The 14084-nt window shown below is 46.4% G+C and overlaps 1 protein-coding gene across 3 annotated transcripts in view; it reads left to right on the top strand.

Annotated features, from left to right (window-relative positions):
* Positions 1–14084, top strand: part of VWA5B1 (von Willebrand factor A domain containing 5B1) — a 106964-nt gene that overhangs the window by 73321 nt on the left and 19559 nt on the right. Inside the window, exons 10-14 of one of the 3 annotated variants that reach the window (XM_075277895.1) lie at positions 2963–3165; positions 4982–5096; positions 5471–5656; positions 12146–12326; positions 12914–13095. In XM_075277895.1, coding sequence (XP_075133996.1) covers positions 2963–3165; positions 4982–5096; positions 5471–5656; positions 12146–12326; positions 12914–13095 — 867 coding nt within the window. Of the gene's footprint in view, positions 1–2962; positions 3166–4981; positions 5097–5470; positions 5657–12145; positions 12327–12910; positions 13096–14084 lie in introns of all 3 variants that reach the window. The other 2 variants (XM_075277896.1, XM_075277894.1) reach the window with 2 other exon arrangements.

The raw sequence follows: 14084 nt of genomic DNA, 5'->3' as shown, positions 1-14084 counted from the left end.
AACAGACCACTGCAGTATGTCAGTGCTCGCTGGGAGTTGTAGTCCTACAGCCACAAAGCCATATCTAATAGACCACTGCAGTATGTCAGTGCTCGCTGGGAGTTGTAGTCCTACAACCACAGAGCCATAGCTAACAGACCGCTGCAGTATGTCAGTGCACGCTGAGTGTTGTAGTCCTACAGCCATGGAGTCATATCTAACAGACCACTGCAGTATGTCAGTGCTCGCTGGGAGTTGTAGTCCTACAGCTACAGAGCCATATCTAATAGACCACTGCAGTATGTCAGTGCTCGCTGGGAGTTGTAGTCCTACAGCTACAGAGCCATATCTAATAGACCACTGCAGTATGTCAGTGCACGCTGGGAGATGTAGGACCCAACAACCAAAGGGCCCCAGGCTAGAGCCTTTTGGTCAGGAATCCTCCTCCAAAAAACGCCTCACCTTACACTCCTATGTACCAACTAAGTATCAATGTATAAATAACACAAAAAATTCTTTTGATTTTAAATCTAAATTTATTGTTACAAAATGTTTTTAATTGTAAAAAATATTGGTATAAGGAAAACACAAACACATAAAAACATTTAAAAACACACAACAAGAGTGGAGGTCGCACTGGACTGAGCAGCTCCAGCAGGTGTATAATCTGCTAGTGGTGTAGGGGATGAGAACAGCCACAATAAATGTGTGTATAGAGAGGCCCAGTATTTTGTATATATAAATGTAAATAGGCTCCTATTGCCCACAATATCACAAGATCAGGGCACTTAATTGAAAAAATATATCTGTAGCATTGCAAAGAGCATACCCACATCACCACTATATAGTAGGAGCATATAAGGTAACAGAACCAATGTAAAGTTACACACACATGCCAGTATTACATAAGCCAACCTACATAGGACACAATGTGAAGCATATACATAAATCACTGCTCACCAGCTGCGACCTCCACTCTGAGCCCCAACGGACCGTTTCGCCCCTGCTTCTCCCTCGGTAGCCCCCTGAAGAAGCAGGGGCGAAACGATCCGTTGGGGCTCAGAGTGGAGGTCGCAGCTGGTGAGCAGTGATTTATGTATATGCTTCACATTGTGTCCTATGTAGGTTGGCTTATGTAATACTGGCATGTGTGTGTAACTTTACATTGGTTCTGTTACCTTATATGCTCCTACTATATAGTGGTGATGTGGGTATGATCTTTGCAATGCTACAGATATATTTTTTCAATTAAGTGCCCTGATCTTGTGATATTGTGGGCAATAGGAGCCTATTTACATTTATATATATACAAAATACTGGGCCTCTCTATACACACATTTATTGTGGCTGTTCTCATCCCCTACACCACTAGCAGATTATACACCTGCTGGAGCTGCTCAGTCCAGTGCGACCTCCACTCTTGTTGTGTGTTTTTAAATGTTTTTATGTGTTTGTGTTTTCCTTATACCAATATTTTTTACAATTAAAAACATTTTGTAACAATAAATTTAGATTTAAAATCAAAAGAATTTTTTGTGTTATTTATACATTGATACTTAGTTGGTGCTTTGAGTTTTTGCGGGTATCTTTGTTTTTTATCTAGTATTGAGATAGCTTTGGGTTTGATATTGATTTACACTCCTATGTAACCTGCTTTTTTTTTTCCTGCTAGCGGAAAAAAAGAAGCGACCTGTTAAATTTTCAGGCGTTTTCCGTCTGAAAAAAATCAATGCAAGTCAATGGGAGGTGGAAAAACCGCTAGCGTTGTTCTGAGGCAATTCCTGAGGCGTTTTTGACAAAAACTGCCTCAAAAACTCTAGGCGGATTTTCCACCTCCCATTGACTTTTTTCAGGCGGAAAACTCTTCAAAAAACGCTTCTGAAAACACTGCAAAAAACGCCCCAGGAAGTTTCCTGAGCGGATAGTTCCTGACCAAAAAACTCTGTGTGAACTCAGCCTAAGGGCTAGTTCGCACGGGCATTAAGGGGGCAGATTATGGCGCGTAATCCATGTCATTATCCGCACCCTCACAATGATGGTCTGTGTAGACCGCCAGGCTGCCCTTTCTTCAGGCTGAAAGACCCCGTGTGAACTTACCCTTAGAGCAGGGGTAGGTAACGTACGACTCTCCAGCTGTTGCAAAACTACAACTCCCAGCATGCATACTGGCTCTGCTGTTCTTGGATCTCCCATGGAAGTGAATGGAGCATGCTGGGAGTTGTAGTTTCACAGCAGCTGGAGAGCCGAAGGTTCCCTACCCCTGCCTTAGAGACTGTCTGTATTAAAGACTACTAGTGCATTCTGGGAATCGTAGTTTCACAAGAGCCAAAAAGCAAGCAGGTGTGGTAAAAGCATCAATGGCTATCAGTGCATGCTGGGAGTTGTAGTCACAGTTGGTGAACCAGAGGATGGAGGTCACTGCATTAAGGGTTGCCAGTGCTTGCTGGGAGTTGTAGTTTCCTAAGAATCGGGAAAACGACCGATTGAAGAAAGTTTTAGTTTCCCAACTACTGGACAGTAACAGGTTGGAGAACTGCATGAGGGCTGCGCATAATGGAAGTTGTAGTTCCTCAAGAGCCACTGACTGGAGACCATAGTATTAGGGGAGACCTACTCTTTTGGTTTTCACCAAGCTTTCCTGAACACCTGAAAAGTAAGCCCCCTACTATGGCCATCACCAAACTTTCCCAGAGTCCTGAGCAGTCAGTCTGACACTTGGTGCTATGATACATTGCGGTTCAGAAGTCTGGAAAAGCTCTGTGGATATCGCTGTAGGAGTGAAAATGGTGGCCATATTGCTTGTCACTCAGCTTTCTTAGACGCATGACAAAATTTTAGGTGCTAGAGAAGCATCTAAAGCTGCAATACTAGTATCAGGGCTCTAGGAAAGCTGGGTGGTAACCTCTATAAGCACCAGTTTTCCAGTAAAGCACAGTAGGACACAGATAGCCAGCCATAACTATGTAACGTGTGTGTCTCGTAGGAAAGCCTCGCCATTGCCTGTGAGAACATCAAGAAACTCCGGGCCGACATGGGCGGAACCAACATCTTATCGCCTCTGAACTGGATCATCCGGCAGCCGGTGTGCCGCGGATACCCGCGTCTCCTCTTCCTGCTCACAGACGGAGCCGTCAGCAACACGGGCAAAGTCATTGAGCTCATCCGTCATCACTCATCATTCACTCGGTAAACACAAACTGGGGAGGGTTGCTAATAATAGAAGCTTCTGGAAAGTCACAGGGGCCATGGGGGCCGGGCGAGAACTCCCCTGGCACGGAAGAATGAAGGGCGATATTTGCTTGATAAACAGGGGAAGTCTCCAGATGTCAGTCATCCGCGTTCACCATGACTGATGGAGTAAACACCTGCGCGGCTCGCCCGGGCACCTGTCTGTATGTGGGGCCCCCTGATAAAACCAAGTCTATAGCCACATATCAAGATTTAGAGAGGTTACACGAGGATCCCAATACAAAATATGTTCCAGGGTCCATCTTTATAATCCTGGTCTTCATACGTCATAGAGGGACCTCTGGGCCCTCTCAATACCAGGGATCCTATAATTGGAAACCCTTTTTTTCTGACTAACCCGTAGGACTAGCCTTAAGAAAGGCTATTCTTCTCCTACCTTTAGATGTCTTCTCCGCGCCACCGTTCTGTAAAAATCCCAGTTTTCTTCAGTATGCAAATGAGTTCTCTCGCAGCACTGGGTGCGGGCCCCAGCGCTCAAACAGCACTGGGGGCATCCCCAATGCTGCAAGAGAAATCTCCAGCGCTGCCTCCATCTTCTCCTGGAACGCCCTCTTCCTTTGTCTTCTTCCGTCCTGGGTTTCTCTAGGCATGGCCGACGCCTGATAGCAGAGCCGACTGCGCATGCTCGCAGCCACAAGAAATTGGCCGCTTACACAGTATGCTGTGTAAGCGGCTATATTCTTGTGGCCGCTTACACAGTAAGCTGATGTAAGCAGCCATTTTCTTGTGGTCCGAGCATGCGCCGTCGGCTCTGCCCGAGGCCTAGAAGATTGAAACCCAGGATGGAAGAAGACGCAGGGAGAGGGTGTTCCAGAAGAAGATGGATGTGTTGCTGCTGAGATCACTCACAGCATTGGGGACACCCCAGTGCTGTTTGAACACTGAGGACCGCCCACAGTGCTGCGCGAAAACTCATTTGCATACTGAACAAAACCCAGAACGGCGGAGCAGAGAAGACATTTAAAGGTAGGAGAGAATAGCCTTTCTTAAGGCTATTCCTACATGTTAGTGAGAAAAAATTGGTATCCAATGATAGGATCCCTTTAAGCTACCCCTCTGACAATGTTAGTTACCTATGTAACTATCAATCTCCTTTGCTTGACATGTCTTGAGTTACATCATGATTTACTCTAGTCACATCCAGAGCTGCATTCACAATTTAAAGGACTGGCTTCCTGTTAGCAGAGAGCGCTATGGGAGTCCTGATGACAGTGAGCTATAAGGTCACATGCTTGAAGTGGAGCAGATGAACCACAACCTTTAATTTTTTAGGACAATTAAATTTTAAGTGCAGCTCTGGATGGGTTTGGAGTATTTAATATGATATCAAACAACATAGGCAGGAATAATTTGGAGCAAAGTGTAACCCCATATTCACACAGCCGCATTAATATCAGTGCATTATCATGGACTGTCAAAATACAGGTCCTTCTCTATTTTTTGTCCGTTTTCATCGATCCATTGCAAAACGGTCGTGAAAAATGGACCCGCACAACATGGTCATGTGAATGAAGACGTAGATTGTCCAACAAGTTTTTTTTTAGATGTTTTACAATAACCAGATTGTTACAATTGTTTTCTTAATTGTTTTCTTAATGTAATGTAATGTTTTTTATGACATTCTGACCACTAGATGGCACTGTTCCATTATGAGATATATACAGTGTACATGTCCCAGCCGCTCTCATATGGAAGGGAATGAATTTTCACACTATCTTGTTAATGTGATATGTACATTGTCGATATTTTGCAGATGTTACAGCTTTGGTATTGGTCAGAATGCGTGCCGCCGACTGGTCCAGGGAGTGGCGAGCGTGTCCAAGGGCAGCGCAGAATTCCTAATTGAAGGCGAAAGACTACAACCCAAGGTCAGTGGACCAACATGGCTGAGTAGGGGTCACTCTACAAGTCTGACAACCCTCGCTCCTGTGTGCTGTTATATCACCATTAGAGATGAGCGAGTAGTATTCGATCGAATACCTCGCCATCATAGGAATGCGTGTAAGCGGCCGAACACCAAGGGGTTAAGTGCATCGAATACTCGGCCGCTTACACGCATTCCTATGCTGGCGAGGTATTCGATCGCATACTACTCGCTCATCCCTAATCACCATGGCTGACTGCTGAGAACAATAGAACAGATCAGCTGAGAACCACGGAGGAAAAGGATGACAGAAAATAAGAACATATTCTCCGTAATGTCCAATAACGTCATCTCATCCTTCTAGAATTCTTTTTGTAGATGTTGCAATCTCTGAAGAAGTCGATGGCCCCGGTCCTCAGTGACGTCACCGTAGAATGGGTCTTCCCCGAAACCACCGAGGTCCTGATCTCCCCGATCAGCTCCAGTTTCCTGTTCCCCGGAGATCGCCTAGTGGGTTATGGGGTTGTTTGCAGCACAGCCCGATTCCTCTCCAATCCCCGTACAGTGAGTAGAAAATATATTACAATCAATAAAAACCAGTCCTGACTATATATTTCTCACAGCTGAGGGTTTGTTATAGTTGCATCCACCTGGGCTCCAGACTTGTATATACTTTCCCTGCACTGATACATTGTAACAAGCTATCAGCATAGGAGAGAGATTTGTGCTGTCATGTTTAGTACACAGAGGACGACTAGACTGGATGTAACTGTAACAAGGCCTCAGCTGTGAGATAGCAGAGGTCTGTTTCACTCCCTGGATATATAGGAGACAATCCATGGCTCTCGGTTATCAGCTTTGCCAGGCTGAGGAGAGTCTGGCTTTATATCTATGACCTATTTAAAGAAACTTTCCAGTGATCATATAATATTACACAGCCTGGAGGGCGCCAATGATCAAGATAAACAATTTTTTGTATTGTAACTTTGTATCTCCCATGATGCACCCTTGCTACTCTGAGTACAATTTAGCAAATAGATGACTGTGTGCACTTGACAACTGCTACCTATGAGAAGGAAATACAATGGGGTGGAATGGTGACTGCAGAAAGCACAAGACCTTGGAACAGTGACTGTAGACAGCACAGGACCTTTGAAGAGTAACTTTAGAAAGCACAGGATTTTAGAAAAGAGACCACAGAAAACATAGGACCTTGTGACAGACTGCAGGAAGTACAGCATCATATAGCAGTGATTACAGAAAGTACAGGACCTTGTAACTTGGAAGGCAGCGAGCACCGGATCTTGCAACAGTGACTGCAGGAAGATCAAGAGTTTGTAACAGTGACTGCAGAGAGCACAGGACCTCATAACAGTGACTGCAGAGAGCACAGGACTTCATAACGGTGACTGCAGAGAGCACAGGACCTCATAACAGTGACTGCAGAGAGCACAGGACCTCATAACAGTGACTGCAGAGAGCACAGGACCTCATAACATCGACTGCAGAGAGCACAGGACCTCATAACAGTGACTGCAGAGAGCACAGGACCTCATAACAGTGACTGCAGAGAGCACAGGACCTCATAACAGTGACTGCAGAGAGCACAGGACCTCATAACAGTGACTGCAGAGAGCACAGGACCTCATAACAGTGACTGCAGAGAGCACAGGACCTCATAACAGTGACTGCAGAGAGCACATGACCTCATAACAGTGACTGCAGAGAGCACAGGACCTCGCATCAGTGACTGCAGAGAGCACAGGACCTCGCATCAGTGACTGCAGAGAGCACAGGACCTCATAACAGTGACTGCAGAGAGCACAGGACCTCATAACAGTGACTGCAGAGATCACAGGACCTCATAACAGTGACTGCAGAGAGCACAGGACCTCATAACAGTGACTGCAGAGAGCACAAGACCTCATAACAGTGACTGCAGAGAGCACAGGACCTCATAACAGTGACTGCAGAGAGCACAGGACCTCATAACAGTGACTGCAGAGAGCACAGGACCTCATAACAGTGACTGCAGAGAGCACAGGACCTAATAACAGTGACTGCAGAGAGCACATGACCTCATAACAGTGACTGCAGAGAGCACAGGACCTCATAACAGTGACTGCAGAGAGCACAGGACCTCATAACAGTGACTGCAGAGAGCACAGGACCTCATAACAGTGACTGCAGAGAGCACAGGACCTCATAACAGTGACTGCAGAGAGCACAGGACCTCATAACAGTGACTGCAGAGAGCACAGGACCTCATAACAGTGACTGCAGAGAGCACAGGACCTCGCATCAGTGACTGCAGAGAGCACAGGACCTAATAACAGTGACTGCAGAGAGCACAGGACCTAATAACAGTGACTGCAGAGAGCACAGGACTTCATAACAGTGACTGCAGAGATCACAGGACCTCATAACAGTGACTGCAGAGAGCACAGGACCTCATAACAGTGACTGCAGAGAGCACAGGACCTCATAACAGTGACTGCAGAGAGCACAGGACCTCATAACAGTGACTGCAGAGAGCACATGACCTCATAACAGTGACTGCAGAGAGCACAGGACCTCATAACAGTGACTGCAGAGAGCACAGGACCTCGTAACAGTGACAGCAGAGAGCACAGGACCTCATAACAGTGACTGCATAGAGCACAGGACTTCATAACAGTGACTGCAGAGAGCACAGGACCTCATAACAGTGACTGCAGAGAGCACAGGACCTCATAACAGTGACTGCAGAGAGCACAGGACCTCATAACAGTGACTGCAGAGAGCACAGGACCTCATAACAGTGACTGCAGAGAGCACAGGACCTCATAACAGTGACTGCAGAGAGCACAGGACCTCGTAACAGTGACTGCAGAGAGCACAGGACCTCATAACAGTGACTGCAGAGAGAGAGAGCACAGGACCTCATAACAGTGACTGCAGAGAGCACAGGACCTCATAACAGTGACTGCAGAGAGCACAGGACCTAATAACAGTGACTGCAGAGAGCACATGACCTCATAACAGTGACTGCAGAGAGCACAGGACCTCATAACAGTGACTGCAGAGAGCACAGGACCTCATAACAGTGACTGCAGAGAGCACAGGACCTCATAACAGTGACTGCAGAGAGCACAGGACCTCATAACAGTGACTGCAGAGATCACAGGACCTCATAACAGTGACTGCAGAGAGCACAGGACCTCATAACAGTGACTGCAGAGAGCACAGGACCTCATAACAGTGACTGCAGAGAGCACAAGACCTTGTAACAAGTGACTGCAGAGAGCACAGGACCTCATAACAGTGACTGCAGAGAGCACAGGACCTCATAACAGTGACTGCAGAGAGCACAAGACCTCATAACAGTGACTGCAGAGAGCACAGGACCTCATAACAGTGACTGCAGAGAGCACAGGACCTCATAACAGTGACTGCAGAGAGCACAGGACCTCATAACAGTGACTGCAGAGATCACAGGACCTCATATCAGTGACTGCAGAGATCACAGGACCTCATAACAGTGACTGCAGAGAGCACAGGACCTCATAACAGTGACTGCAGAGAGCACAGGACCTCATAACAGTGACTGCAGAGAGCACAGGACCTCATAACAGTGACTGCAGAGATCACAGGACCTCATATCAGTGACTGCAGAGATCACAGGACCTCATAACAGTGACTGCAGAGAGCACAAGACCTCATAACAGTGACTGCAGAGAGCACAGGACCTCATAACAGTGACTGCAGAGAGCACAGGACCTCATAACAGTGACTGCAGAGAGCACAGGACCTCATAACAGTGACTGCAGAGAGCACAGGACCTCATAACAGTGACTGCAGAGAGCACAGGACCTCGTAACAGTGACTGCAGAGAGCACAGGACCTCATAACAGTGACTGCAGAGATCACAGGACCTCATAGCAGTGACTGCAGAGAGCACAAGACCTCATAACAGTGACTGCAGAGAGCACAGGACCTCATAACAGTGACTGCAGAGAGCACAGGACCTCATAACAGTGACTGCAGAGAGCACAAGACCTTGTAACAAGTGACTGCAGAGAGCACAGGACCTCATAACAGTGACTGCAGAGAGCACAAGACCTCATAACAGTGACTGCAGGAAGCAAAGGTCCTTGTAACAATGGCTGAAGGTTGCACAGCGCCTTGTAACAGTGACTGCAGAGAGCACAGGACCTCATAACAGTGACTGCAGAGAGCACAGGACCTCATATCAGTGACTGCAGAGAGCACAAGACCTCATAACAGTGACTGCAGGAAGCAAAGGTCCTTGTAACAATGGCTGAAGGTTGCACAGCGCCTTGTAACAGTGACTGCAGTGATCATATGACCTTGTAACAATGACAGCCGGTTGCCCAGGACCTTGTAACAGTGACTGGAGGAAACAAAGGACCTTGTAAGAGAGACTGCAGGGCGTACAGGACCACCGCAATGTGCGGAGTCTATTAGCTATTGCTTTCTATGGTCAGTGTTCCTGTCTGGCTTCTGACCTCATTGTGTTAAGCTGATAGTTTTCTCCTCTGATGGAGCGCAGACGCTCACCGCAGCTGAGCCCACATTAATATTAACTCCGTTCCGGCTTCCTGCACGGGTTGCCATAAGGGCTGATGCTTCGGACTCAGCGGCGCAGGATTCTGTTTTTTATAAACTATTAAACTAGCCGCCATAAAAAGTAAGAGTCCGCCCCGGGGAACACAGACGTTACTAGAGGCCCCCTGTCACCAGGCGGCCACTCACTCCTGTCCCACTTACCATCAGTCGTGCCGACCATGAATTATATATTGTTTGTCAATTGTAGACGACGGGTTACACCTGAGAGGGTTCTAAATGTATATGATGAGGTTGGGGGAGGGGCTTGTTTAAAGGGATACTTTACTTCTTAGGTTTCAGGTCTCCCTCAGATATGTATACCCTACAGTTAGTATCCCCTACTAAAAGGACAGTGCAGGATTTTCGTTATATGTCCCCATCACTATTTCCTTCCTTTATCAATAAGCAGACCCTTGGGGAGGAGCTTGTAAAATAGGCCCCTCCTCTATTTAATCCTTCAGTCTTTCAGCAGAGCTAAAAAGCAAAGTCAGCATTAACTATTACATGGCTTCAGTTCTTCCATTCATTGGCCCCATCTTGGAACATTACGTTTCGAGCTGGCCACCGGTATTTGCCGGCCGGCATGTTTCTTTAAGATGATAGCTATGGTCTCGCCTGGATTTTACCATCTATATAAAGGGGTTTACCGGGCCCCCTATCCTGTGTATTAAAAGAGTCCGGAAAAACCCTTTAAGCTCCCATGACAGTCTTGTCTCGTAAGCAGGATATTTAAAGGGAAAGGCTATTCGTCTCCTACCTTTAGATGTGGTCTCCGCCGCGTCGTTCCGTAGAAATACCGGTTTTAACCGGTATGCAAATGAGCTCTACGCAGCAATGAGGGCGGGCCCCAGCGCTGAAAGGCCGATGAGCGCATCCCCATTGCTGTCCGAGAGCTGTTTCCTGCGCCGCCTCCTTCTTCTGGAGCAACTCCGCCTCTTCTGGCTTCTCTTGCTCTTGTAGTTCTATACAGGAGCATAGAGAGGCCACCCAAAAATGGCCGCCCGGCAGCCATTTTTGGGTGGCCGTTCTTGCAGTTCAATACAGGAGCTGGCCGGCGGCCATTTTTGGGTAGCCGCTCTTGCAGTTCAATACAGGAGCTGGCCGGCGGCCATTTTGGGGTGGCCTCTCTATGCTCCTCTATAGAACTACAAGAGCAAGAGAAGCCAGAAGAGGCGGAGTTGCTGCAGAATAAGGAGGCGGCGCAGGAAAGAGCTCTCGGGCAGCAATGGGGATGCACTCATCGGTGTTTCAGCGCTGGGCCCGCCCTCATTGCTGCGGAGAGCTAATTTGCATACCGGTTAAAACCGGTATTTCTATGGAACGACGCGGTGGAGACCACATCTAAAGGTAGGAGACGAATAGCCTTTCTTAAGGCTATTCCGACGTGTTCATTAGAAAAAAAAGGTAGTTTAATGGTAGAATCCCTTTAAAGCCCCAATCTTTATAAATTTATATTAAAAACGGGTTGGTCTGAAATTTTGGACCAATGAATTTCTATTGTTAGGAGTCCGGTGGGCGGGACTATTGAGTGATTGACATCTTTCCATGTATAAGGGTGGATGCATAGAGAAGTGTCACCAGGGGTGCCGCTATAGGGGGTAACAATCGCTATCGGGGCCCAAAGGCTTCACATAACACATGGTAAGTGCGGGGCCCCATTACAGATTTTACATTGGGGCCCTAGATAATCCTCTGACTGTCACTGGCGCCCACTGGGCTCGCTCAGAAAGAGAAGGGCGTTCAATCAATAACATGCGACTTATACTAAATCTCCTGCTCTGTACCCTGCGCCCTGCAGACATGACTACGACTACAACGTGCCCGCTTCCCGTCAGCCGTCATTAGAGCAGGTAAATCCTTCCGATCGTTCCCAAGATTTCTATTTTAGATGTCTCTCCCTTTGACAAGTCCGCGCTGAGCAATGACTTGGTTAATTTTCCTTAAACCGCTCTGCGCTCACAGCACGGCTTCGGATATTGAGTTCTCTGTAGACGCTTTTCAGCTTTTCGTCTTTTACCATGGTAACGGAATAAGTCGTAACGAGGCGAGAAATCAGAACCTTCGTTTCTACAGATTCTTTTAAGTCGACCAATAAACCTCAGATCAAACATGAAGGTGCTAAAAGTATCATTAAATTGGATAGCGGTCTTGGTGGCCACCGCTCCGCCAGGTAAGCGTGCAGTCAACCGGCGAAAATAAGCAATTATTCCGGAGAATTTCCTGTTTATTCCTCATCGGTTTCGTAGGAAGAGTAAATTAAATCCTGAACCGTAAAGAAGCAATTTGTAGACTGCAAAACAATATATTCTTAAAGGGGATCTCCACTTACTTTAGGTGGGGAGTGGCCATGGTGTCAATCCTGCAACTTTGAATCCTGTCAAAAAATTGCAGTTGGAGATCCCCTTTAAGTGTCATCTTATGTTTTTGCATCGTCTCTCCTTCCAGGACAAGAGGAGGAGATACAGTATGATGCGTTCTCAGGAGTCGGGGAGTTCGGTATTTTTTCAGTCCCAAGATTCCTCGGGAAGCGGAGGGTCAAGGGGTCAACAAGACGCAGGTCTTCCCTCAGAGCACAGCACCGAATTCCTGAATGGTAAAGAGGATCTGGCTGGAGAACACGAGGCTGGTAAGCGGCTTTTATCGGTAGGCAATGGCACCATGTGACAGATCAAAGGCTAGATGGGACATGAAGTGCAGTGTGGTGCAAAAGTTTTAGGTATTGGGTGCAAAGTAAGAATCCTTTTGGAAATAGAAGGGTTAATGGTTCATTTTTGTCAATTAGCAAAATGAAGTGAATGAGGAAAAAAAGAAATCTATATCCCATCGATACATCATCCAGTCTGTCTGGGATGACACGAAGAGACAGACGGATTGGAGCAAGTGACATCCATAGAAGATCTGTGCTTAGTTAGTTCTTCTCTCAAAACCTGTCTGCAAGTACCGAGAAGAACTGATGGAAGGCGAAGGGCAAAGGTCACACCGAATATTGATGGCATTTACATTTTTCTTTTCTTCATTCACGTCAAGCATTCAAACTGTTAACATTTCTATTTCTAAATGTATTCTTACTTTGTTGCTTTTCTACTGCCTAAAACTTTTGCACATCACTATATATCTCCAGTGAATGAGATTGATCTGGAGTCCTATCGCCTGCCGTGAGGTGGTTAGAGTCATGTCATCAATGTCTACCATTCCTGATTTCTCTTCCAGCAGTTGATCCTGGCTTTCAGCGCAGAGCCTACAGCACCAGTCAGATTGCCGACCACCAACCTCTGCCAAGGTTCCACACGGCCAGTGACCCCAGCACTGTCCAGGAGAAGAGTCCTCTATGCAGGATCCAAATTCAAGAACTTCAGGGTACAGACGACACAAGCTCTGACATTCATGAGTCTCAGGTACCACAGCACATCTCAGTATAGCATTATGCAAAAGGGAAGCTACCGAAAGGAGAGAAAAATCAGAAACTCATATAGAGTTAATATCTCATCATCCAGTCAGAGACGAACAAATCACCGCCCTCACTATCCAATCATAGACTAACCTACTATATATACTGTGGGCGCTCACTATGACATCATCATCAAACCACAGACTAACCTGCTACATATACTGTGTGAGCTCACTATGACATCATCATCCAACCACAGACTAATCACTGCCCTCGTTATCCAATCATAGACTAACCTGCTACATATACTGTGTGAGCTCACTATGATATCATCATCAAACCACAGACTAACCTGCTATATATACTGTGTGAGCTCACTATGACATCATCATCAAACCATAGACTAATCACCACCCTCGCTATCCAATCATAGACTAACCTGCTACATATACTGTGTGAGCTCACTATGATATCATCATCCAGTCATAGACTAACCTACTACATATACTGTGTGAGCTGACTATAACATCATCATTCAACCACAGACTAACCTGATAGATATACTGTGTGAGCTCACTATGACATCATTATTCAACCACAGACTAACCTGCTATATATACTGTGTGAGCTCACTATGACATCATTATCCAACCACAGACTAACCTGCTATATATACTGTGTGAGCTCACTATGACCTCATCATTCAACCACAGACTAAACACTGCTGTTGCTATCCAATCATAGACTAACCTTCTATATATACAGTGTGACACTATGACATCATCATCCAACCACAGACTAACCTGCTATATATACTGTGTGAGCTCACTATGACATCATCATCCAACCACAGACTAACCTTCTATATATACAGTGTGACACTATGACATCATCATCCAACCACAGACTAACCTGCTACATATACTGTGTGAGCTTGACTGTTACATAGACTGCGTAACCTCATTGCACTCACCTAGTGACATCATCATCCCATCA

This window comes from Leptodactylus fuscus, chromosome 6, assembly GCF_031893055.1.
Source record: "Leptodactylus fuscus isolate aLepFus1 chromosome 6, aLepFus1.hap2, whole genome shotgun sequence".
Taxonomy (NCBI): domain Eukaryota; kingdom Metazoa; phylum Chordata; class Amphibia; order Anura; family Leptodactylidae; genus Leptodactylus; species Leptodactylus fuscus.
This window is presented reverse-complemented; position numbering and strand designations above follow the sequence as displayed.